Source organism: Delphinapterus leucas, chromosome 2 (assembly GCF_059928025.1).
Source record: "Delphinapterus leucas isolate spDelLeu-1000000601 "Yukka" chromosome 2, BTC_Dleu_Yukka2, whole genome shotgun sequence".
Lineage (NCBI taxonomy): Eukaryota > Metazoa > Chordata > Mammalia > Artiodactyla > Monodontidae > Delphinapterus > Delphinapterus leucas.
In genome coordinates this window covers 140,148,903-140,174,179 of record NC_143130.1, presented here as the reverse complement: position 1 = coordinate 140,174,179, position 25,277 = coordinate 140,148,903, and the positions used below count along the sequence as shown (strand labels likewise).

At 38.9% G+C, this 25,277-nt stretch overlaps 1 protein-coding gene across 1 annotated transcript in view; it reads left to right on the top strand.

The window, feature by feature from the left end:
* Positions 1-25,277, top strand: part of RTN1 (reticulon 1) — a 238,216-nt gene that overhangs the window by 205,848 nt on the left and 7,091 nt on the right. The window contains exons 4-8 of the mRNA XM_022570448.3: positions 14,050-14,257; positions 16,798-16,936; positions 18,364-18,433; positions 18,943-18,989; positions 19,075-19,133. Coding sequence (XP_022426156.3) covers positions 14,050-14,257; positions 16,798-16,936; positions 18,364-18,433; positions 18,943-18,989; positions 19,075-19,133 — 523 coding nt within the window. The remainder of the gene's footprint in view (positions 1-14,049; positions 14,258-16,797; positions 16,937-18,363; positions 18,434-18,942; positions 18,990-19,074; positions 19,134-25,277) is intronic.

Genomic DNA, 25,277 nt, shown 5'->3' with positions numbered 1-25,277 from the left:
TTAATCTCTTCTTATTCCCGGAGTTAAAATGCTTTCTTATTGTCCCATGCATCCCAGTGCATTTAATTTATGCCTAAAGGTTGAAATCTCCTGGTAGAACCATTAGCTGAGAAGGCTGTAGTGCATCCTTTTAAGAGGGACACACCCATTTTAGGCTTATTATTTGTGGTCACACAAAGGAAACTGGAAATGCAGAATAGCTCTCGAAATCCTGAAAATATGATGGCGTAGACACATATTAGGATGATTCACTTTGAAATATTTCAGGGTTTTTTTGTCTTTCATTGGGGTAACCTGTAACTACTGTTTATTAATAATGGGTATATGTGGAACAAATGGAGGGAAATTAAAAAACGGTGCCAGTTGCCCTCTGGTATAACAGATTTATTTTGAAACAGTCCATATTAGCACTGGGTGTGGCCACCCTCCAGCCTTGCTTGGATTGCTCTTCAGCCATTTTTATTCAGCCTCATACTTCACACATCTCCATCTCTCCTTTGTTACATTAAAATTCTCTCCTTCGTCTTGCTCAGTGTGAGATTACTAGGAGAAAGAGAGACTTTGAAAGAACTATGTGTTGTAAACTTGGATGTTTGTAATATGAAGTGTCTTTTAATATTTAACAAATATGGTTCTGAAGAAGGTGCGTTTGACTTAACCTGCAGGGTTGCAGCATCCCTCAGGGGGCCAAGAATACGCTGGAGCAGGAGCTGATTTTTTTTTTTAAACCTGGCATCTTCCTCTTGTAATGTTATATCATAGAAAGAATGGGATGTCTTCTAATCTTTAATGCCCCAAGGAGTTTTTCTTTGGTAAATCTTTTAAGCAGAGAAAAAGTAAACATGAACCTCAGAATTAAGAACATATTTTCTCTGTCCCTTATTTGTTGGTTGGGCGGCTAAGACATAAAATACAATAGTCTAGTTCAAATTATGTGGGCCTATTGGAAATACAGCTGTCAAAAGTAAATAAATGAACCTAATAAATTTAAATGCCAGGAAATAAGAAATGTATGGCCATTCAGGGGGCATAATTTTAGAGAATGATGTCAACTACATGAACTAGCATATGTTTTATACAGGAGGCAGCTGTGAAAATTCTTGGTAACATTTCATTCTTGTTATGTGTTTAGACTCAGCCAGTTTATTCCGTATACACACTCAGCATACATCTATGGCTTGAAAGAATACCAAGTTTAGTTGGACATAACAAACTTGGTTTTTAGACTATGCTTATGGATTTCCTCTATTCTTACCAAAAGTAAGTACCAAAAGTGGCAGATTTTCTGCCTTATTTGTATAAGATGTAAGACACTATTTCATCACAGTCCTATGTGTTTTGTCTCAGTTGACATTCTCACTGGGGGGGAGGTTAAAAAATGTGGACATTTATAATCAGAAAATAACACAAAATGCCATAATTTGTCCATTGAAGACAATCGTTTTCATTTCTACTATACAGCTGCTTACGAAGATTGATTCAGGATCATTGAGGGTCTTTCCTACTCTGTGACCTTTGATAGTGTTCAGTACCATTGATTTCCTTTTGTCAAATAGAACAAAGCCATTATCCTGAAAATTAACTAATAACTGGGTGGGTGGGTTTATAGGCATAAAAGAGAAATAATAAGTAAATTATTCCTGTTTCTCCCTACTAGGAGAACTTTCACCTAAACTAAAATCTACAGTAAGATTCTTGTTTAGCATTTTCAGTGTATCTTCATTTTAGTTCCTTCATTATCAAAAACAGTTGTTCTTAACACTGGCTGTATATTAGTATCACCTGGGAAGCGTTAAAAACCATGGAGGATGCCTGGGCCCCACCCCTAGAGGTTCTGATTCAGTTGAGCCAAGCATCAGTATTTTTCAAAAGCTCCTCAAGTGAATGTAATACATAATCAGGGTTGAAGCCACTCATGTGTAATAATTCTTAGCCCAATCCATAGACCAGCAGAGCAAGGTCTAGTATACAAACGATGAAATGGGTGTGATCAAGGAGCAGCTGTGAATGCATTTAAAAGAAGTAAGTATTAACATTGTTGATAATGTCCTCCGAAGGTATTAAGAAGTAAAAGTTTTGCTTGGAAAAGGGAATAAAAGTGAGTTTCTGTTTCCTCCATCTTAAACAGTTCCATGGAGAAATTTGCAGCCCATTGGATATGTCATGAAGACTGTACTGAAACTAATACAATGCGTCCTAAAAACTGTAGTATACATGCAAAAGGAACCTTATATTTATTTTACTAATATATATGATTTTAGCTGTAGAGAAGAATGTTTAAAGAGAGACTAAAGTCCACATTATACTACATTACACACATTCTGTTCCCAGTTTAAAAAAATGATACTCATACCCAATTGGTTAATAAACCAAAGCCCAGTCTACTCAGTGAAGATGAAATAAGACAATAACCTAATAAAACATGGCAATCTTCAGATTACTAAGTATTATTATTGTTAAATATTAACATTTACTGGGCACTTATTACTGAGTGATTTACTCGCATCATTGCATTTAATCTTCATGAATCCTATGATGTGTGAGTTGTTTTATTATCCCATTTTACAGGTGATGAACTGAGGCTTCTGCCAAGGCACACAGCTGGTGATGCCAGAGGCTGGATTCAAGCCTAGGGCTGTCTGATCCCAGAGCCCCTTGATTCTTGCTGTTTTACCATCTGCCTCCGAAGTAGATGGCTTCTTCCTCAATGGTTTTTCTAAAAATGTGAATTATCTAGGTAATGGGGGGTGTTAATAACCCGTCACATTTACATAGTTTTCATTTTGCCAAACATCTTCTCATTTGAGCTTTTCAGTTTACTCTTGAACAACATGAGGCTCAAAGAGGTTAAGTGACTTGCCCAGAGTTTTTCGATAAGTGGCAAGTTGAGTAATGAAAAGGTGACTCTGGCCGCGAATCCAGAACTCTTCCTATCTCAACGCTCACTACTTCTTTCACTAATGCTGAGTTACAGAAAGTGAACTCTCCTTTCACCTTCAAAGATATTTTCACACAGGTTACCTCTTTAAACACAAAGCAAAATTGAGCAGTTGAGGCAGTGATCTTGACCAATTTATGCCATTGTTGTCATCATCCCTATCATCAACTCATCATTAAAAATTCTCCATCAGGGCTTCCCTGGTGGCGCAGTGGTTGAGAGTCCGCCTGCCGATGCAGGGGACACGGGTTCGTGCCCCGGTCCGGGAAGATCCCACACGCCACGGAGCGGCTGGGCCCGTGAGCCATGGCCGCTGAGCCTGCATGTCCGGAGCCTGTGCTCCGCAACGGGAGAGGCCACAACAGTGAGAGGCCCGCGTACTGCAAAAAAAAAAAAAAAATCTCCATCAGTATTATCCATGTGTTGGTCATTGTCCTAAACTCTTGTTACATATCTTAATCTCATATCTTCCTGAGATTATTGTGTTACTCTCATTTTATAGAGGACGAAACTGAGGATTTTAAGGCTGAGATGGCCAGTAATTTGCCCTAAGACTTAGGTGGGTCCCAAACGCAGAGCAGTCTGATCCCCAAACCTACACTTTTAACCACTTTACTATACTACCTGAATCCAAATGGTACTAAGGCAGGGGAACAAAGTTTGACTAGAACCACTTATGCATATCATTTCACTTGTGCTCCAAAGATTGCTGTTTTCCAGGTATCGCTGTACATGACAAGTTCACGGGCAGGACACTTGGCAATGTGGGGGGCTGAGGCTAGTGGTCAGCTCCCACTTTACTGCACGTGGCAGCATTTTGTACTTACAGGTTCCCCTGCCTGTAAAATAGTGAAGGGTGAAACACTTTCCAGGAATATAATCTTACATGTTTCTGATTTTGTTAGAAAATAAAATATTTTGAAAATTTTATGCTGGCCTACAGTTCTCTGTGGAAACACTCTTGAGGGTAGTCTGTTCGCAAAGGTGCTAGTTCAAAATGGCCAAGCCTCCCCAAATACACAGAAGAAATGTCTGTTGTAGCCACAGGAATTGAAAGAAATGCTTGTATTTTGAAAATGGCACTTAATAAAGACAGTTTATCACACAGAAATAAAGGCAGACCAATCCCACCTTTTATCAAAAACAGCATTTTACTTGGATTCAGTATTATTAGAATACTTGTGCAAACATTACAGCGTAAATAATTTCATTTACAAACTCCCTCTCTGCAGATTGTAATGAGGTCTGATGGGAAAACTGGCTTAGCTGAGGATCTAGGGATTTTTTTTTAATGAAACAAAACTCTCATTGTACAGGTAATATACCAAACGTACATAGGTATTACTCCATTGAAAAATAAAATTCTCCTTTTTCATAATGTATTATCATTTTCAAGAAAATCTTTATAAGGGAATATTTCAAAATTTGGGGGTAGAATAATGGCCTTATTGGTTTTCTAAAAATAATATATGCACATTATGAAAATTTCCATTTCTACAAAGAGTTTCAAATGAAAGCCACAAATCACCCAAAGTCCTACCACCTAGAGTTAATTAATGTTAGTATTTGCTGAATATCTTCCAATATCTGTATACCATATAAAATGAATCTGTAGAACTAGGTAGGGAACAAAAACAGCTTTTATTAAACAAGATTGTACATATCTCAAAAAGTGTTTAAAATAATTTAATGGGAGAAACTGACATGAAAGAATTGCTGAACTTCAAATATATATATATCTTTACATTACAAGCTATTCCTCACTAAAATTAAGAAAAAGACTATGATAAATATCAATAGGTTAGAATCATTTTTTATTACATGTTGTGGTTTTAGACTGTACAGATGGACTCTCTGCAGTGTCTTTTTTTTTTTTTTTTTTTTTTTTGCGGTACGTGGGCCTCTCACCGCTGTGGCCTCTCCCGCTGCGGAGCACAGGCTCCGGACGCGCAGGCCCAGCGGCCACGGCCCACGGGCCCAGACACTCCGCGGCACGTGGGATCCTCCTGGACCGGGGCACAAACCCACGTCCCCTGCATCGGCAGGCGGACTCTCAACCACTGCGCCACCAGGGAAGCCCTTTTTTTTTTTTTTTAAAGGAAGAGCCACCATGGATGAGAAAGATTGACAGAAATGCCATGCTAAATCCACATCTTCAAATCTATGGTTTTTCTCATAGTTCCATGAACTAATATTTCTTTCATTAAAAACAATAATATTCCTGATACGCCATCATGAAAGCGTTAATTATGATTACCATACATCAATAGGGGTTGTGGATGAAATCTTCTGTCTTCTGCAGGCCCTTCCTTCATCATTTTTAAAATGATGCCTTCCCTCCCACTTTCTTCTTATAGTATTTGAAACTATATTCTTTACTCAATTGTTTTTCCTCTTTAGAATAATAAATTCAGGAACAGAATCTGTGAATTGATCTATTTTAAGTTCACTTAAAATAGAATTCTAAAATCTAATGAAAGCTAATTAAATTTACATCACCACCAAATTTCCCATCCTCCTCAACCTGATGTCCTAAGTGGTGTGCATATTTGACCATGTATTAATATTTACATATTGTCACCTTTTCAGTTCTTATGAAAGTACACACAGCCATTAAAAGAAACATGACTACCTTATAATTAAGCTCACAATTTGAAAGCCAAGAATTTGACATTAATAATTCTTTAAAAGCCGTCTTCTGCCTATGTGATAGATAATACTAACTACATTAAAACCTTGATCGTTATAATTGTATTCTAAATTTATAGCATATATTTCAAATAAGAAAATAAAATTGTTAGGAGTTTTAGAACTTAGAAGTATAGAGTACTATTTCCCCCAAGTATGTTTGAGCTATAAACTTAAATCTGAGCAATTATCTTACCGTTTCACAAGATAAAATCCTTAAATTCTTCCTTATTTCTTGTGTTGCCAAAGGGGGGAAATAATTCAAGCATTACTTACAAGTTCTTTGCCCAAACTGGTGTTAATGTTGAACAAATGAAAAGTAGAGAATGGACTTGAGGACACGGGGAGGGGGAAGGGTAAGCTGGGATGAAGTGAGAGAGTAGCACTGATATATATACACTACCAAATATAAAATAGACAGCTAGTGGTAAGCAGCTCCATAGCACAGGGAGATCAGCTTGGTGCTTTGTGACCACCTAGAGGGGTGGGATAGGGAGGGTGGGATAAGGAGTGTGGGAGGGAGAGCAAGAAGGAGGGGATATGGGGATATATGTACACATACAGCTGATACAGTCCCTTTGTTATACAGCAGAAACTAACACAACATTGTGAAGCAATTATACTCCAATAAAGAAGTTTAAAAAAAAACAGACAAAAAAAGAAAAAGTACAAATGTAATAGGTTTTTATGTTTAGAATTTATTGCAGTTACACCCATTTCACAATGGGCATACTTCACATGTAGTCATATTTTATCTCCTGCCTTCAGAATCATTTCACCAAACTGCAGATCAAATCTAGTGGTAATAAGGGTCAGGAAGGACATAATATTTTATTGAACAGAATGAAGTTACCGTGAGAGATCATTCCTTTTCCTCGTCTTATATATCTTTTTAGTTCAAGAAATATTTTAGCCATTATGGTCTTTGTCAAAATTTTAAAATATATTCTTTAAAAACGAGAGAACCAACAGCAGTCTACCTTCTATTCCAATACAATGATGGATTTTAAGAAGGTATGGCCCAGACTTAAGATTTTGTGGCTAATTATGACATACAAACCAACCAATGAACAGTTTTGTATTTTGATCCAGTCAGAAAGCTTATTGAAGAAAGAAAAAGCACACAAAGACATTCATTATTCAATACCTTGAAAATCTTTCTATGTGCCTCCCTCAACTACCATGTGCCCAAAGCCTGTCTTTCTCTCCATATGGCCGTGTCTTCCTTTAATCCTAAACGAGCCTATTTGCTGGAGGTTTAGCAGGAGAGGCTGACCACCCAGTCTTAAATACTGGGCCCTACTGGTTCATTTCCTGACCAGGCCTACTCTACCAAGGTGACAATGGCTTAAGCATCATTGTGTTAATTTCACAGCATGGAATATGGTCCTAGTAGTTAGAACTAGCAAACAGGAATCACATTCAGCTGTTAAACCCAGGAAAATGGTAAATCCTTCATGAGTATAAACGTAGTTTATGCCATCAGTCTAATCTGAAGGGTAGTCATTAGAAGAACATGTTTGCTTTTGTCTCCCATGGAATAAAAGTCCCAGAGATTGTTGCTAGCCGTGGCTTTGGCAACAAAATCCTTCATTTCTCGTTGTTCTGCCAAAGCTGATTAGAGTAGAAGATCATCTGTGTGGGTTAAATGCTGTGCTCTTTTACTCTCTACACAGAGCACCAGGCTTAACATATATTCCCTTTCAGAACATCCACAGAATTACTTAACCGTCTAGAAAATAATGTTGGCATTTTTCTCTTGACAGTCAGATGGGCTGCATTTAAAAGATGTGAAGGAAGGACCTAGAAAATGGAATCACTGCAAGAGTCTTATCTACAATAGTGTCTTCTAGCAATTTCCTCTCTGGGCTTAGGGCTCCTGGATTACCTTTAAAATTTTTACCTTATGTAGGAGACTGTTTCATGGCAAATGAAACTTATGGATTAGTTGACCAGAAGATGTCATCTTTGAAGGTCTCTGTGTATGTTTAAAGTATTTTATTACATCTATTTCCATTATGTTTCTCTAGTTTGATGGCAAAATGAGGGAATAAAGTAGAAAAAGTTACTACTATTATTGTTAACTTTTTGTACTGATACTTTATTTGCCTAACAAAAATCAGAGTAATGGACTTTTCTATCACTGCTTTAGACACTGAGTTGTAAAGAACTGAGGGTTTTCTAGCCTTGTAATCCTGTTCACAAGGTAGTAAATTATTGGAGGCTTGCTGAAAAGTAAACATAAAAGTCAAAGCATATCATTTTTCAGCACTTCTTTTGATGAAATGCTGATATCGTTTGTGAACAGGAATTTCACACATTTTCTTTTCTGACCTGGCCTTTGAAAAAGTAGCATTAATTTGTCACATAGCAAGTGGTGCAATGCTGCCTGAAATCTTTTTTGGACCAAGATGAAATATAAATAAATACATTTAAGAATATGGTGCAGTAATGTAGATAATTGTGCACAATTTATTGCCATTTTATATATTACCCACATTTTGCCTTATAAATAAAATATGAATAGCTGCACCACTGTCTTTTCAGTTCATACATTTTTGGTATACTTTCTGAATACTTGAGTCACTATTGGATCATTTAATTCAATACATTTAAAATAATGTCCCAATCCAAAAAACTTTAGACTGCAGCAAAGGGCTTCCTTTCTAGAAATTTGACATTGAATTCTATTTCCATTTAGGTATTAATTCAAACCTTGGATCACTTCTTCTATTTTAATCTATTCTTGCCTGGATTATGGAAATGAGAGTAGCACTGATTTCAGCATTTGAGATTAGGATTCTTCAAATCTGCCAAATCTTGCCAGTCCACCCTGCTAAATCAGCCCCAGGCAGGCTGCCGAGTGTGCTCCCACATGTGGTTTGGGGACAAGGATGAGCTCAGCAAGCCCAGTCTATTTATTAGATTGATAGAACATACGGATCTCCCATTTCATTGCATTGCTCCTTGGTTTTTAGCAAAGTAATTTAATTTTTATAATTGGCAAAGCAATACAGTAATTTACCTGTCCCAGTGAGTATGCTTAGTGAATGTGTACTCAGCTGTTTAAACTCTCACCTAGCCTTCCTGTATTAGGAGGATATTGAAAGAGACAAGCTATCTACTGCTGTATCCAAAGGCTACTTGTGATAATTTGCTGCAGTTATAGAGATACTTATGTTTTTACTTGGATTCTAAGGAAGCTTTATTCAAATACCCATTTTTCTGGACCAGATACTATAAAGCTTCCTACACAAGTTTACATCACTCTAAGCAAAATAAAAATGTGAAAAATCAGCATTTATACAGCAGCTTGGGAACACAGAAACTCTCTTCTGTGATCACACTTCATCACTTCCTACCCTTCCCACTGAATCATCAGGGCTTCAGGCTGTCTGCCGGCACTCGGGCCACACACAGCCCTTGCCATTCTCCCAGCGCGTTAGTTCCCAAAGGTCTTCACTCTTGTCATTCCCAGCCTGAGCCCAAGGTTGTTCATTTCAATTCTGTCCTTTTGGATCTTTGACTCCTCTAACCATGCCAGTTCACAAATCTGGGCCAGCCCCACAATCCACAGATCAGAACACTCAACCTTTAACCCTGTTGACTGGATCCACAGAGATCCTTGACTTTAACCAAACCCTCTTTACTTCCTGGAAGCCCTTTTATTAATTTCTTTTTGAGTCCTACTGTATTTTTCTAGATCAGCGCTGTCCAATAGAAATATAATGTGAACCACATATGTAAGTAAAAATTTTCTAGTGGTCACATTAAAAAGTAAAACGAGGACTTCCCTGGTGGCGCAGTGGTTAAGAATCCGCCTGCCAATGCAGGAGACATGGGTTCGAGCCCTGGTCCGGGAAGATACCGCATGCTGCGGAGCAACTAAGCCCGTGTGCCACAACTACTGAGCCTGTGCTCTAGAGCCCAAGAGGCACAACTACTGAGCCCACGTGCCACAGCTACTGAAGCACGTGTACCTAGAGCCTGTGCTTCGCAACAAGAGAAGCCAGCGCAACAAGCAGCCCAAGCACCACAACAAAGAGTAACCCCCGCTTGCCGCAACTAGAGAGAAGCCCACGCACAGCAACAAAGACCCAATGCAGCTAAAATAAATAAATAAATAAATTTATTTTTAAAAATAAGTAAAAAGAAACAGGTAGAATTACTTTTGATAATACACTGTATTTAATCCAGCATATCTAGAGTATTAGCCTTTCAACAACAGAAAATCAATATAAAAAGCATTAATGAGAGACTTTTTTACGTCCTTTTTTGTACTAAGTCTGAAATCTGACATGTACTTTACAGTTGCAATATGTTTTAATTGAGACTAGCCACATTGCAAGTGCTCAGTAGCTACTGTGACTCATCACTACTATATTGAACAACGCAGGTCTGGACCTCTCCTAATCTCTTCAAGCCCTACCCCTATTCTCCTCAGTCTCAGGGGGACCTCATGACTCATTTTCCAGGGAAAACTTGAATAAATCTACCCCGAGCCACTTGATATTATACCCTATCCACCTCAACATATATCTGTAGCCACACCAATACTTTGACAAAATGTTCCTCCATCCTTCCCCACCCTGTCACTCTTCTTCCTTCTTTGAAAAGAAAGAGCTGTGACTGATCCCATCCTTTCCCCACCTTCTCTGAGACTTTCCTCAAACAAATATCTTCTCTTTCCGGGGATGTTTACTCCTCCCTTTTCACTAACATTCCCAGGTTTGCTCAGCCTTAAGATTTGCTTGTTGCTACTCCCAAAACTACCATTTTCTTTACCATCTTCTTTATTACTTTGAACTTCCCACCACTGACCCAAACCTTTACAGTAGGGCTTCCATCCTCACCAGCACCTAACACCACTCTCCCCCCAGTTCTGAGTGACTCCCCAGTCTTTAAAACCAGTGGTCCTTTCTCATTTCTCATTTCCCTCATTGCATCTACTGCATTCCACACTGTAGCCTACCCCTTCTGAAAGTTTCCTTCTTCTTTACTGCCAACTCCTTTCTTCTGGAAGTTTCCTTCTTCTTGACTGCCCTAACCAACACTCTTGTGGGACCCTTTCTAATACCCAGACGGGACTCCTTTTACAGCTTTACTCAATCCTTTGAATCCTTAACTATGGTTCATCCCTTATTGCATCCGTTAGTTTCTCCTCTCTTGGAGGTTTCCTTTACTTTCACGGCTTCAATCATCATTTCTACTCAGAATACACCCAAATGTAAATATTCAACCCTCTTAGCTAAATGCCAGTCCTGCACTTCCAATTCTCTACTGTACATATCCATCTGAATATCACATGGATATTACTGTCCGTTTTAACTCAGGGCTACTGTGACAAAGCCTATAAAAAGCATTTTATTTCCAAGCCTCTAAAAAATTAATAAGTATTGTGTGTAATTGTCAGTTACATCTCATTTGTGATCCCCGTCCCATCTCTGCCCCAGGCTGTGTCAAGATGCCCTGCTTGATGTCATCACAGCAGAACCTGGAGGTATAAAAACGAGTGTTAGCTTTTTCCCAAACCAGTTCTCCCTCAGGTTTCCTATTTTTGTCAGTGATACTAATCACTCTGTCACCCAGCTTTGAAATGTTGCTTTCACCCTTAATTAGTTCTTCCTTCTTTCTCCCACAGCTAATTAGTCACCATTCTTGTCAACTAATCCTTCATGATATTTCTCTGTATCCACCCCATCTCCTTAACAAATTGTTAGCCACATTCTCAAACCATCCCACAACCTCTTTGATCAATTCCAGTACTGTCCCTTCTTTGAACTCAACTTTTGCCACGTCTGACAACACAAGGTATATTGGCATTGATGCAGCATTTAAAAAAAAAAAAAGAATGTTCAGTCTTCCCGTCTAGATCTTAAGTTAACATAAAAGCAGGAACAAAATGTTATGACCTCTTCATTCCTGTGCTTACTAAATAAACAAATGACCAATAACTGTTTACTGTTGATAATGACTTGATTGCCCTTACAAAAAAAAATCACTATAAATATCTAGCTCTGGAAGCAGATTGAAATATAATCAAGTTGCCCCAAATTAATTTTGCATACTTTGGGGGACAGTTAACATTCAACCACATAACATGAGAGAGGCAACTGGTTTTTTGTGTGTGTTTTTGTTTTTGTTTTTGTGGTACGTGGGCCTCTCACTGTTGTAGCCTCTCCTGCTGAGGAGCACAGGCTCCGGACGCGCAGGCTCAGTGGCCATGGCTCACGGGCCCAGCTGCTCCGCGGCATGTGGGATCTTCCCGGACCAGGGCACAAACCCGCGTCCCCTGCATCAGCAGGCGGACTCTCAACCACTGTGCCACCAGGGAAGCCCGGCAACTGTTTTTTGAAAAAAGCATTAAACTTAGGGTTTGATCTTGTTTCTCCTATTAAATAGTCAGTATGCGAGTTTCTTAACTTCTAGTTTCCTTGCCTGTTATACACCTGTGTAATGGAGTTATTCTGAGGTTTAAATGAACTAATATCTGAAAGTGCTTTGAACATTTCAGAATCTGTGTAAATAGAGAATCATGTCACAAAGTACCCAGAATCAACATCCATTGATGTTTTAAGATACAACTTTTGTTAACTTCCCAATTAGAAACCTCCAGCAATTTTATCAAGTTGATTGAAAGACCTGTTGTGTAATACCCTACACCAAACTAACGTTACTTAGTTAACAGTTAATGTTCTATGCCCACAGCTTCTTCTAGTGAAGCCCCTACCTGGTGCCTGCCATTCTTGGGCTGTTTGAACAGGGGTCCAAAGATTCAGAAGGTTTTTTCTAGAGGCCACATCATTTTTAACAGGTGTTATGCAATTTGTTAAGTGGGGATTCACTTGAAAATAGCGAATTCTGTCTCCTCTTTGCCTGAAAACTACTTGTAGTGTCTCCGTGCCCCTTTACATCATCTCAGGGATGGGTAAGCCTACCATCCCTAGCACTGTGTACCCCCATAGCACAGATCATGCTGTCTTATAATGTGTTTATTTCTAAACGTGTCTGCCATGGGAATCTGTGGGCATCATAAAACAGAAGATTACAATTTATTTATTTACATATGTTTTCTTTTTTAAACAATTCATTTATTTTGATATACCTGGCACTTAGCACAAAGCATGGCACTTAGTACTTGCTCAATAAATACTGAATAAATGAGCAAATGTGGAAGAGGTAACACTGCAGGTAATGGTGATGTTTTAGTCTCCTTTTTATTCTCCTTCCCCACTCCCCTACACTTAACAGAATAAATACTAAGAGGCTCCTAGCCCACGGGGTCCTTTAGGCCTGCTGGTCTAGACTTAGGCCTAGGCTTACCTCAATTTGTTGTCTCCAGAGCCACTCACACCCAGGGGGGAGCAAGGCTTCTGTGGAGATCCCTTCTTCTCCCACTTCTGTCATCTACCCTCAGGGGCCCAGGGGTTTCTTGTGTGTCACGTCTTCCCAAAGATTACTCTTCTCTGCCTGAAAAGAAAGAAACCATTTGTTACTTGCCTAATTGAAGAATAAATTTGCATACATTCTTCAGCAAGTCTTCTATGCTTTTTTCATAATCTAGTGACTGGGATATTTAAAATATTTCCATTTTAGATCATATTTGGAGCACTATGGCTTTATTCTTTTGAATTTAATTTTTTGTTTCTGAGTTGAAAGAGGCAAATAACTGAATGATAGGTGTGATGTAGATTTTAAAGCTTGTATTCCAGATTTTTTAAGTCACAAAAATGTAAGTGAACAAATCATATGATTACAAAATGGTTTAATCCAAATTCCAGGTATTCTTGAGAAAGCTACTAACCCTTCAGTTTTGCTCATTTTAGAGGCAGACCATATCTCTATTCAGAAGCCTTTGGCATTAGCTGGGGTCTCCCAGACCTGCTGCCATGCTTCTGAAGGTTCCACTTCTCCAGAACCTCTGTTTTCCTTGTTGCTGCCCCTTGTCAGCAGCAGGGCCATGTGTACGACTGATGTGCTCATCTACAGGCCACCATTGAGACACTGAATTGTAAGCAGGGCATCAAGATGTGTACAATCAATGCCATCCAAAAGAAGAGAACAGGTACTTCACAGAGTCCTCTGAATTTTCAATCTTGTTTCAAAGTCACATAATTAAGGCCACTGTACAGATGTAGCCCACTGAGATTCACTCAGAGAGATATTGTCACTGGAGGTTCAACAGCCTATTCTTATCTGTGAATTTACTGATTGACCTCAGGGATAGAAAAGATTCTTCCAAAGCAAAATGGGATGACAGTAAGTGCCCTGGGAATAGCGCTGTGTCTATTCATCTGTGTTTAGGAATCCAAAAGCTGGTGAGAACCTGTAGCAACTGTGGCTTTGCAGAAGGGACTGCAACAGCTCCCCCAGTGGTACTGCCAGTGTTAACTGGTGTGTGTATGTGTGTCTCCTCCCTACAGCTATTGACCTGCTGTACTGGAGGGACATCAAGCAGACGGGGATAGTGTTTGGGAGCTTCCTGCTGCTACTCTTCTCCCTGACCCAGTTCAGCGTTGTGAGTGTCGTGGCCTACCTGGCCCTTGCTGCGCTCTCAGCCACCATCAGTTTCCGCATCTACAAGTCTGTTTTACAAGCTGTGCAGAAAACCGACGAGGGTCACCCTTTCAAGTGAGTGCCCCCACCAGACCAGCCCTTGCCCCACCTCTCATGTGGCTCTTTCGTCTGCCTCTATTTCAGCTCCTGTGCACTATGGGTTGTGCTTCTCTGACACCTAACAGGCCTCATAGAGTCTCCTTTAATGCTCTCTCTCTTTTAATACCTAATGTTTCTGTTAAATTTCTAAAACAAACTCATTTATCTCTATTCTAACCCTTACTGATTTATTAGTAGTAATAAAGTAACCCTTTATTACTACTAATTAAATATTAAATATTTTTAATTTAAATTTATATAATTTATATAATATAAATTCTTGTGTGTTAATTTATAAAATGTGAAAACATTTAATATTAATTTTATATTATTACTACTAATAATCATAATTCATTATATGTATACAATGTTTTATAGTTTGAAGTGTTTCAACAATTATTCCTGCCAACTCTCTGAAGAAGGCAGAACATTATAATCCCTCTTCACAGATGGAAAAACAGAGGTTCTAAGAAGTAAAGTGACTTACCCAAAGTCACATGGCAGTAAATAGCACAGAGCCAGGACTGGAGTGTTTGGATTTTTATTTCTCTGCTCTTTCCAGAAGTTTAAAATCAAAGGGCCAAACTTCTGAGGGATGCAAGGTTCGTGAACAGTATTATGCACCCTCTTCCATATTTTTATACAGGGGAAGTCTAACTAGAATGAACACTGAAGAGGAGGATTTTTTTAAGGCAGTGTATTAAGAGGATATATGAAATGTGGCAGAGGGAGATGTTAGCACTTCCAGCTGCATGCTCCCCAACTCCACCCCAATTTAGTTGTGAGTATAGCTTGTAAGCCCCAGGTATTTTAGCACTGACTGTCAGAGTCACCCCCTCACCTGGTGCTGGCCCCAGAGTGCAGGCCCCACTACAGGTGTCCTCACCTCCTGGAACTGACGGATATTTCTGCATCCCGAATGAGACCTGTAGATACTGCTGCATGATGGCTTCTGAGCCAGCCTCAGTGATTCACTGGGGATGCCTCTGAATCCTTCCTGGCTCACCCTCACCAGTCAGCTGAATCAAGGCATCAGGGCACCAGGTTCTTAAAAGAGGGAAAAGACTCCTGTGTTATGGGGCCTTGTTGACAAAAGGGAAAATGCCATGTTTCAGACTTCTCTTCCCAGCCTCTGGTTCCTGGCCTCAGTGTCAAACACAGTCACAGTCTGTTCTTTCTCGCCCTTGGGATGTATTTGGCCTTCTTCTAATGCAGAGTTAATGGGTTTTCTGGGCCATAACTTGGTTACACATGTTCCCATCCCAAAAGTGGGAAGAATGGAGAAGTGGAGTGTCATTTTACCAGGGTGAACACTATGCCTACTTCAGTGACCCTAGCCTGTGACCAGTATCCACATTGTTAGAGTCCTGCCCTGCCCCAGCCCCTATCCTTAGCCATGTGAGAGAGGCTGGTTTCTGCCATGTTCTTGGATCCAAGCCTGTCAAGTTACACTGAGAACTCATCTCTCACTTCTCTTATTTCTTCTGTAACTACCCAGTTGTAGGACCAAGAGTCCAACTGTAATTAGCTCAACTACTTTATCTTCCATTAGGAGACATTTAAAATGTAAGACACCCCTTTGGCTGAATTGTTTTTATCAGCAAAAGGAATATATAACTCAGTACATTTTGAATCAAAACATATTATCTAGACAAATCAGTTTTTCTATTTTTTTCTAAAAAGCCAAGCATATAAACATAAATTCTCTAAAACTCAAGCCAAATTCTGTTTTACTCTTTTCTTCTCAATCCTCAGAGTTAGGTGAGCACTTTAAAAACTCTAGAAATATCCTCAAAATAGACAACATCGTAGAGTGGGGGAAGGAGAGAGAGAGGATGGGCCTGGGGAAGGGGGGAAATGGCCAAAACAGGAGGATGGATTGATTTTTATATACTTGAAGAGTCTATCTACCCAAGAGTTCAAATTAACCATTTGAACAAATGGAAAATGCAATTACTAAAAATACCACTCTTACTAGAACCATTAAGCATTTTAATATGGTGCAGCTCACTTGCATTTTCAGAGTTCTCTAGATAAAACCTGAAAGTACTTTCCAGAATTTAAATATGAAATCTTAGAGTTTTGATGACAGATAATAATTGGCAGCTAGGATTTTCAGATATCTCAGTTATTTAAAAAGACAATTCATGTTCATGCAGCCAAGAAGAAAGGAAGACTTTCACAATTGCCTGGTGGGCCAGAGATATACAGAGAATTCAGCAAATGAGCTGGTTTGGATTGACTTTTCTCTGTTCTCAGCCAGTTGCTCTGAATTACCAGCTCACACTGTAATGTTGCCTATGGGAGACAGAAGCAGTCAGAGTGCCCCACTAAGTGCCATGATTCCTGTGTTCCCCAATGCACCGGCTGTGTGTGTGTGTGGTGCCCTGTAGCCTTCTGGCTGGCATGAATCCTTCAGGATGACCGGGCTGTTATCCTCAGGGTTGGAAAAGGAAAACTTCGCTGTTTCAGGATTCCCTTTGATGGAGTTCTCTGTGGGGGTCCTTTGTTGACAGGGCCTACTTGGAGCTTGAGATCACGCTGTCTCAGGAGCAGATTCAGAAGTACACAGACTGCCTGCAATTCTATGTGAACAACACGCTTAAAGAACTGAGGAGGCTCTTCCTTGTCCAGGACCTGGTGGATTCCTTAAAAGTACGATTGCTTAAGGCGTTCCGTTTGACGGTCTTGGTTTTATTTTCCCTAACAGTGTAACATTATAAACTGCGACACAATGGAGAATAAAATAACAAGTGCTAATTATATTCTAGAGTCAGAAAATCTCCAGCTGTACAGTACCATGGAGCTCATCCAGTCTAATCCCCTCATTTTACAGATGTTGGAACTATGGTTCAGAGAGATTAAGATACTTGCCTGAGGTTGCCAAGTGAGTCACTGATAGAGCTGGGATCAAACCCAGGTCACACAGCTTCTAGTTCTGTACTTTTTACAATATCCCAGGTTGCTTCTCCTTACCATTTTCAATTCCTCAATTTCCTAAAGTTATTTTAAAAATAAAAATCTAGTTTAGGGAATGTAAAAAATATATATACTTTTTCTTTGAAATGCTGGACTCTGCTAATAATAAGACATGTGGGCTGTGAGACTGAACCCCTGAGGGTAGAGGACCTTGGGTGTTATTCCTGGTGCCATCATTGAACTCATCAGGTTTCTTTGAACAAGCTGCTATGACCACCCCGTGGCTTACATGTAAAACCAATGTCAATCAATCATGATTCAACAGGGCCATGAGCAGAGGGGTGGGAGCCCAGGCAAGGATGTTTTGAGTTCCCTGTTACCCCAGAGCACTTTGTACACACCAGGGAGGGGTCTCCCATGGGCTGCTCCATAACTGAGGAAGAAAGAGCAGGAGGAAAGTGAGTGATGAGGCCTTAACCCTCAAGGCGCTTTACTGGAATAATGTCTTGGCAGGTAACGACTAAAAAAGAGGTAGCAGGGAGATTTTAATTACTTACCGTAGGGCTTTTAAGGTGACATTTGTAATGTAAAAATTGTGGGCTAGAATGGGGATCAGCAAACCTTATCTATAAAGGGCCATATAGTAAATATTTAAGGCTTTGCAGGCTACACAGTCTTTGTTGCAGCTACTCAACTTTGCCATTATAGCAGGAAAGCAGCCAAAGACAATATGTAAATGAATGACTGTGGCTGTGTGCTAATAAAACATTGTTTATGAATACTGAAAATTGAATTTCATATCATTTTCACATATCACAAAATGTTATTCCTGTTTTGATTTTCTTTGACTATTACAAAATGTAAAATCCATTCTTAACTTGTGGGCCCATACAAAAACAGGCAATGGCCAGTTTGCTGACCCCTGCCCTAGATTATTATTTCATTGAGTCCTTCAAATCTTACAACAAAGAGATCCAAAGGGTTCGGAGAGAAGTAAAGACAGGATCCTCTTTCAGTAATTCTGTGATGAGCTTTAAATGCTCTTACATTTTCTATTGAAACCATGATGTAGTTTGCCTCAAGTTTTAATCTAAAGTCAATGAAATGAGACTCTTATCTGTCACGATGGTTTTAGAAGCTCTGATCATCATTTCATTCTTCAGTTTGCAGTCCTGATGTGGCTCCTGACTTACGTTGGCGCTCTCTTCAATGGCTTGACCCTGCTGCTCATGGGTAAGGACAGACAAGTGTGTTATGTCTCCCCTCACACGTTCTGTGAGCATAACGCTTCCTAGGCTGTTAGCTGTTAGCTTGCTTGGATGGATTCCTAGCAACAAATGCCAGATTCTCTGAGTCCAGAGCATTTCCCCGACCATCATAGTTCAGTTAAAGAGTATAATATATATTACATAGTAATAATGAATTTCTTAATCTGAAGTTTTCTTCAACTGTAACTGGTTTTATTTGGCTTCAGATATATATCTGCTTCAATGGCATTTATGTGTAGAAGTTCATTTTCTTCTTAGGAGGTCATTCCCTCATTCCAGGAATAATGACCTAATATCCGTGAAGGCTTCAGCATATTTTTGTTTTCCTTATGAACTAGTCCTGCCATCTTTTAGCTAGAATGCTGGCTACTGCAAATAATGTCATAATATCACATGACTATGTAAAAATGTATCTATAAGCTTATTCTTACTGACAACTCTCAATTTTAATACTATATTTGTTTTTCATCCCAGCTGTGGTTTCAATGTTTACTCTACCTGTAGTGTATGTTAAGCACCAGGTAAGTTCTATGTAGTGTCAAACATTCATGTTAAGTTTTGACCTTGTGAACCTTGGATGTACTCATGATTTCTTCCTCTTTGTAGGCACAGATTGACCAATATCTGGGACTTGTGAGGACTCACATAAATGCTGTTGTGGCAAAGTAAGTTACATAGTGCAATTTATAAAAAGGAGAGACCACCTTAGGCAGGCGTTTGACTGGATTAGATAGGAATAATAAAAGGATAAGAAAATAATAGGTTGATTTATGATCATTCACTTATTTGAGGCTTATATTCACACCCTTCCCAATTATATTATTTCGTAAATTAAGTATGAATTTTAAAACTTCCAATTAAACAAAACTTTCAGTGGTTTATTTCAGGTATAATGAAATGAATTTTAATGAATGAATGATATTAAGCTCTATCTGGGCACTGGCTCATGTCCAGGAATAAGATGGGTTGGAGGAAAGAAAGAAGCCTGATTCAGGAAAGTGAAATTAATTTATAACAGTTTGATCAAAATAAAAACAATTAAGTTAACATTTTCAATTTTTAAACAGTAAATATCACTAACTTTTTAAACCATTGAAATTATTTTTAAAACATTGAAATTATTTTTAAAACTTTTTTTTTTTTTTTCCCGCGGTACGCGGGCCTCTCACTGCTGTGGCCTCTCCCGCTGTGGAGCACAGGCTCCGGACGCACAGGCTCAGCGACCATGGCTCATGGGCCCACCCGCTCCGTGGCATGTGGGATCTTCCTGGACCGGGGCATGAACCCGTGTCCCCTGCATCGGCAGGCAGACTCTCAACCACTGTGCCACCAGGGAAGCCCAAAACTTTTTTTAATCTTTAGAACTTTTGTTACATTTTAAATTACACCATTTCAACTCAACAAGTGTGTGTGTTTGCTTATTTTATTAACAGCATTGCTTTCCAAACCTGAGTCTTAAACAGACTCTACTTTATGGTTACTTTATATATTAGGAGATAAAGATTCCAGTTATAAGTACCTACAGTTAATATGGTCATTAACTTAGTAGTTTTCCTTAATTCTTAAATTAGTGTTTTTAGATATGTCTTCATCTAAAATGATAGTTTTTATGTTGTCCTTATTACTCAAGATTTTGTTTTAATTAAAAGCTGACCTAGGCTTCAACTACAAATACATGTCTCAAAAAACTAGACTTTCTCTCTAGTAATCTTAGAATCATGTGGCTAGACCTAGGTGATGGTCAGAATTCAAGGAAAGTATTTTACATAGTAAAAGATGTATAAAACAAAACAAATAAGAAAAAAACAAGCAATTTAAAGTTCCTCTGCTATTTGATTTGCATATCATCAGTTACAGTTCTCTCCTGAAGTATATAAAGATTTTTGTTTTTTACTGTGTATTGTTTATATTCTTCCTCTTAAATTCATGGTGAATTTGGATCTGTATCAGATCTGTAGCACATTTCAAAATGCCTGAAATTATCAACTTGGACACAAATGCAACTAATACCTAATGAAAGTCAACAAATTGAGGATATTCATTACTTTGTACTAAGAAATGGCAGCATGGTATAATGTGAAACTTGGTGTTTACTAAACCTGGGGAACCTGTTAAAAATATGAATTCCCAAACTGTACAACAGACTTATGGAAATAGAACTCCTAGAATAAGGGTCCTGTAATCTATGTTTTAATGAACTCCTAGGTGCCTTTTTGGCAGTTAGAACTGTGTTTAGGAACTACAGCAAAGAACACCAGAATAGGAGCTTGGAAACTGGAAGATAGAAGCTTCAGTGCTCAGCCATCCAATACTTAGTTTGAGGATCTTGAACAAATCATATCTCTTAATTTTTTATTTGACTGATTGGTTGCTTGCTTCCAAAAAAAGACATACTTATTATTTTATGGGAACTACATGTAACAGGCACAGAGTATAAAGAGGAGTGAGATGATCCTATCCTAGCAGAGTTCTCAGCCTTTAGGTGCAGACAAAACTGTAAAGAAATAACTATAAGACAGTATAAGGATGACAATAGAGTTGCATAAAATATTAAAATGAGGGAGATAAGGAAACTACTGGTCTTACCTGGAGGAGATAACGGAGAGCTACTAAAATGAGGGCCCTTGCCAGCATGGTCAGGTTCTGCTGCAGACTTCTCTCTGGGTCCTCACATGGCAGAAGTGGAAGGAAGCTAAGAACAAAAAGAGAAACTGGGGAAGTTACGTAGTTCTTGTTATCAGAAATGAGGAAACAGCAGTTCTTCAAAAGAATCTGTTTTGCCTGACACTAAATTTTGAAGGAGATTTCTTGGTGGGATCTTACATCTAAGGCTCCTTCAACCTCTGAAATTCTGATTCCATGCTAGAATAACTCCACCAAAAGAACTCACACCCTTTTAGTGAAACGGTTAAGAACATAATCTTTGGAATCAGACTAGTTTGAGTCCATTTCTGGCATTTTTCAGCTATATAAGTTCATCATGCATGTTATTTGACTCCCTGAGCTTGTTTCCTTATCTATACATTGAAAAGATAACATCTATAAACTACTCTTACTTGGACATAGGAAGCACTCAATAAATATTCAATGATCATGATCATGATCATCCTCCTCCTACCGCTTAGAGATCAGTTCACGAGAGGTGTGGAGGACAGTCCCAGACTGGGTCAGGAGACCTTGGTGCCCCTCCCTTCTCTATACTGAGTGGATGATGAACCTGTCCAGGTCATTTAACCTTCCTGTGTCTCAGTTTTCCAGCTCTGAAGGCTGACAAATTTAAAAAGGTAAAATAAATATTTTAGAGGAAATTAAAGCTTTAAATAACTGAAAACTTAATAAGAAATCTGCCTCAAGTGAATACAACTCTCCATGTCCAGGTGAGTTATATTCTAGGATGGGAAAATAGTCTAAAATTGGGCAGGAGCTGTCCTGATTTTCAAATGAGAAAAACAGATTCTAGAAATTACCTTTTGATGAATTGAATGCCTACTTTCAAGCAAAGTTCCAGAATGAATTAGTAAAAATGTAGGTAAATACTCAGATCGTTCTGTGATCACTAAACTGAGGGATCATACAGCCTGCTCTAGCCAGCAAGAATTTGGATTTCAGTAGGAGTACTAGAAAAGTCTTCCTGGTGTCCTTGAGGAGAAAATGGAGATGTACGGTCCAGGTGATAGCACAACTGGTAGAGTTCTAGAAGGTTGAAATAGTAGACCCTAGGGATGTTCATTAATCCATCAAATATCCGTCTGGGCAAGGTGTAGTAATGTGACAGAGGGCTCTGCCCTTGACTCCACGACTTTCCATCTCCGTATTTCACATGACTATGTGAAGACAAATCAAATATACTCATCAGAGTTCTAGGTGACACATAGCTTAGAGCAAAAGCACATTCAGAAGACCACAAAACTCAATATTCAAAATGAATCAAGTGATCTTGAGTAATGTAGAATTGTGAACTGAAATTAATAAAATGAAACTGACAGGGAAAGCAAAGTTCTATATTTAGGAAAGTCAACTTTGCAAATATAGAATGGGAAGAAGGGAAGATGAGATAGGGTACAACAGTAGCTGTGTAAAAAATACCCGAGGGGGTTTAATTGATGAATTGATCACAGCCAAATATGAGTCAATAATGTACTGAGGCATATTTTAAAAAATCTATGCAAGTTTAGATGTTATTAATAGAAGTATAAATCAAAATCAAAAGAGGCCATAGTTGTTTCATATTCCATATTGTCATTCCATATCTGTGTTAAATTTCAGAGTCTGACATATTAAGAGCTGCAGTTATATACTGGAGTAATGTCAGAAAGATGACCGGGTATTGAACTATTGGAAATCTGACAGTAATGGCGAGTGACAGCCCAGCTTCACAGGGGATGATTACTCTGGAAAAGAGATAACTTTAACCTCTTTTTTTTTTTTTTTTTTTTTTGCCGTACGCGGGCCTCTCACTGTTGTGGCCTCTCCCGTTGCGGAGCACAGGCTCCGGATGCGCAGGCTCAGCGGCCATGGCTCACGGGCCTAGCCGCTCCGCGGCATGTGGAATCTTCCCGGACCGGGGCTCGAACCCGTGTCCCCTGCATCGGCAGGCGGACGCTCAACCACTGCGCCACCAGGGAAACCCAAGAGATAACTTTAAAAGAACACAATAGCTATCCTCAAATATTTGGAGGTCTAACATTGTGAAAGAAGTAGTTTTCCTTTTTTTCTCTAACGAACTGTGAATGGAAAGTCCAGAAGGTCTGAGATTTGAATGTAACGTGAGGGAAAACCGTACCAATTAGAGTTGTTCAACAATGAAACCATTCGCCCCATGAAACAGTGAGCTCACTGACACTCATTCAGGTATTCACATAAAAGTTAGTTGACCATTGTTACAAATGTGGTAAAAAGGACTTCCACAATGGGAGAAGAGTAGAATTAGTTAACACCTAGTCTACTGTGGAATTCCAAAGCATTTCAAAACTAAAACATATATCTTGAACAATTTTTTTCTAATTTTTGAATTTTATTTTATTTTATTTTTATACAGCAGGTTCTTATTAGTTATCTATTTTATACATATTAGTGTATACATGTCAATCCCAATCTCCCAGTTCATCCCACTACCACCACCACCCCTGCCACTTTCCCCTCTCGGTGTCCATACATTTGTTCTTTACATCTGTGTCTCTATTTCTGCCCTGCACACTGGCTCATCTGAACCATTTTTCTAGGTTCCACATATATGCATTAATGTACGATATTTGTTTTTCTCTTTCTGACTTACTTTGTATGACAGTCTCTAGATCCATCCACGTCTCTACAAATGACCCAATTTCGTTCCTTTTTATGGCTGAGTAATATTCCATTGTATATATGTACCACATCTTCTTTATCCATTCGTCTGTCGATGGGCATTTAGGTTGCTTCCATGACCTGGCCATTGTGAATAGTGCTGCAGTGAACATTGGGGTGCATGTGTCTTTTTGAATTATGATTTTCTCTGGGTATATGCCCAGTAGTGGGATTACTGGGTCATATGGTAATTCTATTTTTAGGTTTTAAAGGAACCTCCATACTGTTCTCCATAGTGGCTGTATCAATTTACATTCTCACCAACAGAGCAAGAGGGTTCCCGTTTCTCCACACCCTCTCCAGCGTTTGTTGTTTGCAGATTTTCTGATGATGCCCATTCTAACTGGTGTGAGGTGATACCTCATTGAGTTTTGATTTTCATTTCCCTAATAATTAGTGATGTTGAGCAGCTTTTCATGTGCTTCTTGGCCATCTATATTTCTTCTTTGGAGAAATGTCTATTTAGGTCTTCTGCCCATTTTTGGATTCAGTTGTTTGTTTTTTTAATATTGAGCTGTTTATATATATTTTGAAGATAAATCGTTTGTCTGTTGATTTACTTGCAAATATTTTCTCCCATTCTGAGGGTTGTCTTTTCATCTTGTTTATGGTTTCCTTTGCTGTGCAAAAGCTTTGAAGTTTCATTAGGTCCCATTTGTTTATTTTTGTTTTTATTTCCATTACTCTAGGAGATGGATCAAAAAAGATCTTGCTGTGATTTATGTCAAAGAGTGTTCTTCCTATGTTTTCCTCTGAGAGTTTTATAGTGTCCAGTCTCACATTTAGGTCTCGAATCCATTTTGAGTTTATTTTTGTGTATGGTGTTAGGGAGTGTTCTAATCTCATTCTTTTACATGTAGCTGTCCAGTTTTCCCAGCACCACTTATTGAAGAGACTGTCTTTTCTCCATTGTATATCCTTGCTTCCTTTGTCATAGATTAGTTGACCATAGGTGCGTGGGTTTATCTCTGGGCTTTCTATCCTGTTCCATTGATCTATGTTTCTGTTTTTGTGCCAGTACAATATTGTCTCGATTACTGTAGCTTTCTAGTACAGTCTGAAGTCAGGGAGTCTGATTCCTCCTGCTCCGTTTTTTTCCCTCAAGGCTGCTTTGGCTATTCGGGGTCTTTTGTGTCTCCATATAAATTTTAAGATTTTTTGTTCTAGTTCTGTAAAAAAATGCCACTGGTAATTTCATAGGGATTGCAATGAATCTGTAGATTGCTTTGGGTAGTATAGTCATTTTCACAATATTGATTCTTCCAATCCAAGAACATGGTATATCTCTCCATCTGTTTGTGTCATCTTTGATTTCTTTCATCAGTGTCTTATAGTTTTCTGAGTACAGGTCTTTTACCTCCTTTGGTAAGTTTATTCCTAGGTATTTTATCTTTTCGTTGCAATGGTGAATGGGATTGTTTCCTTAATTTCTCTTTCAGATCTTTTGTTGGTAGTGTATAGGGATG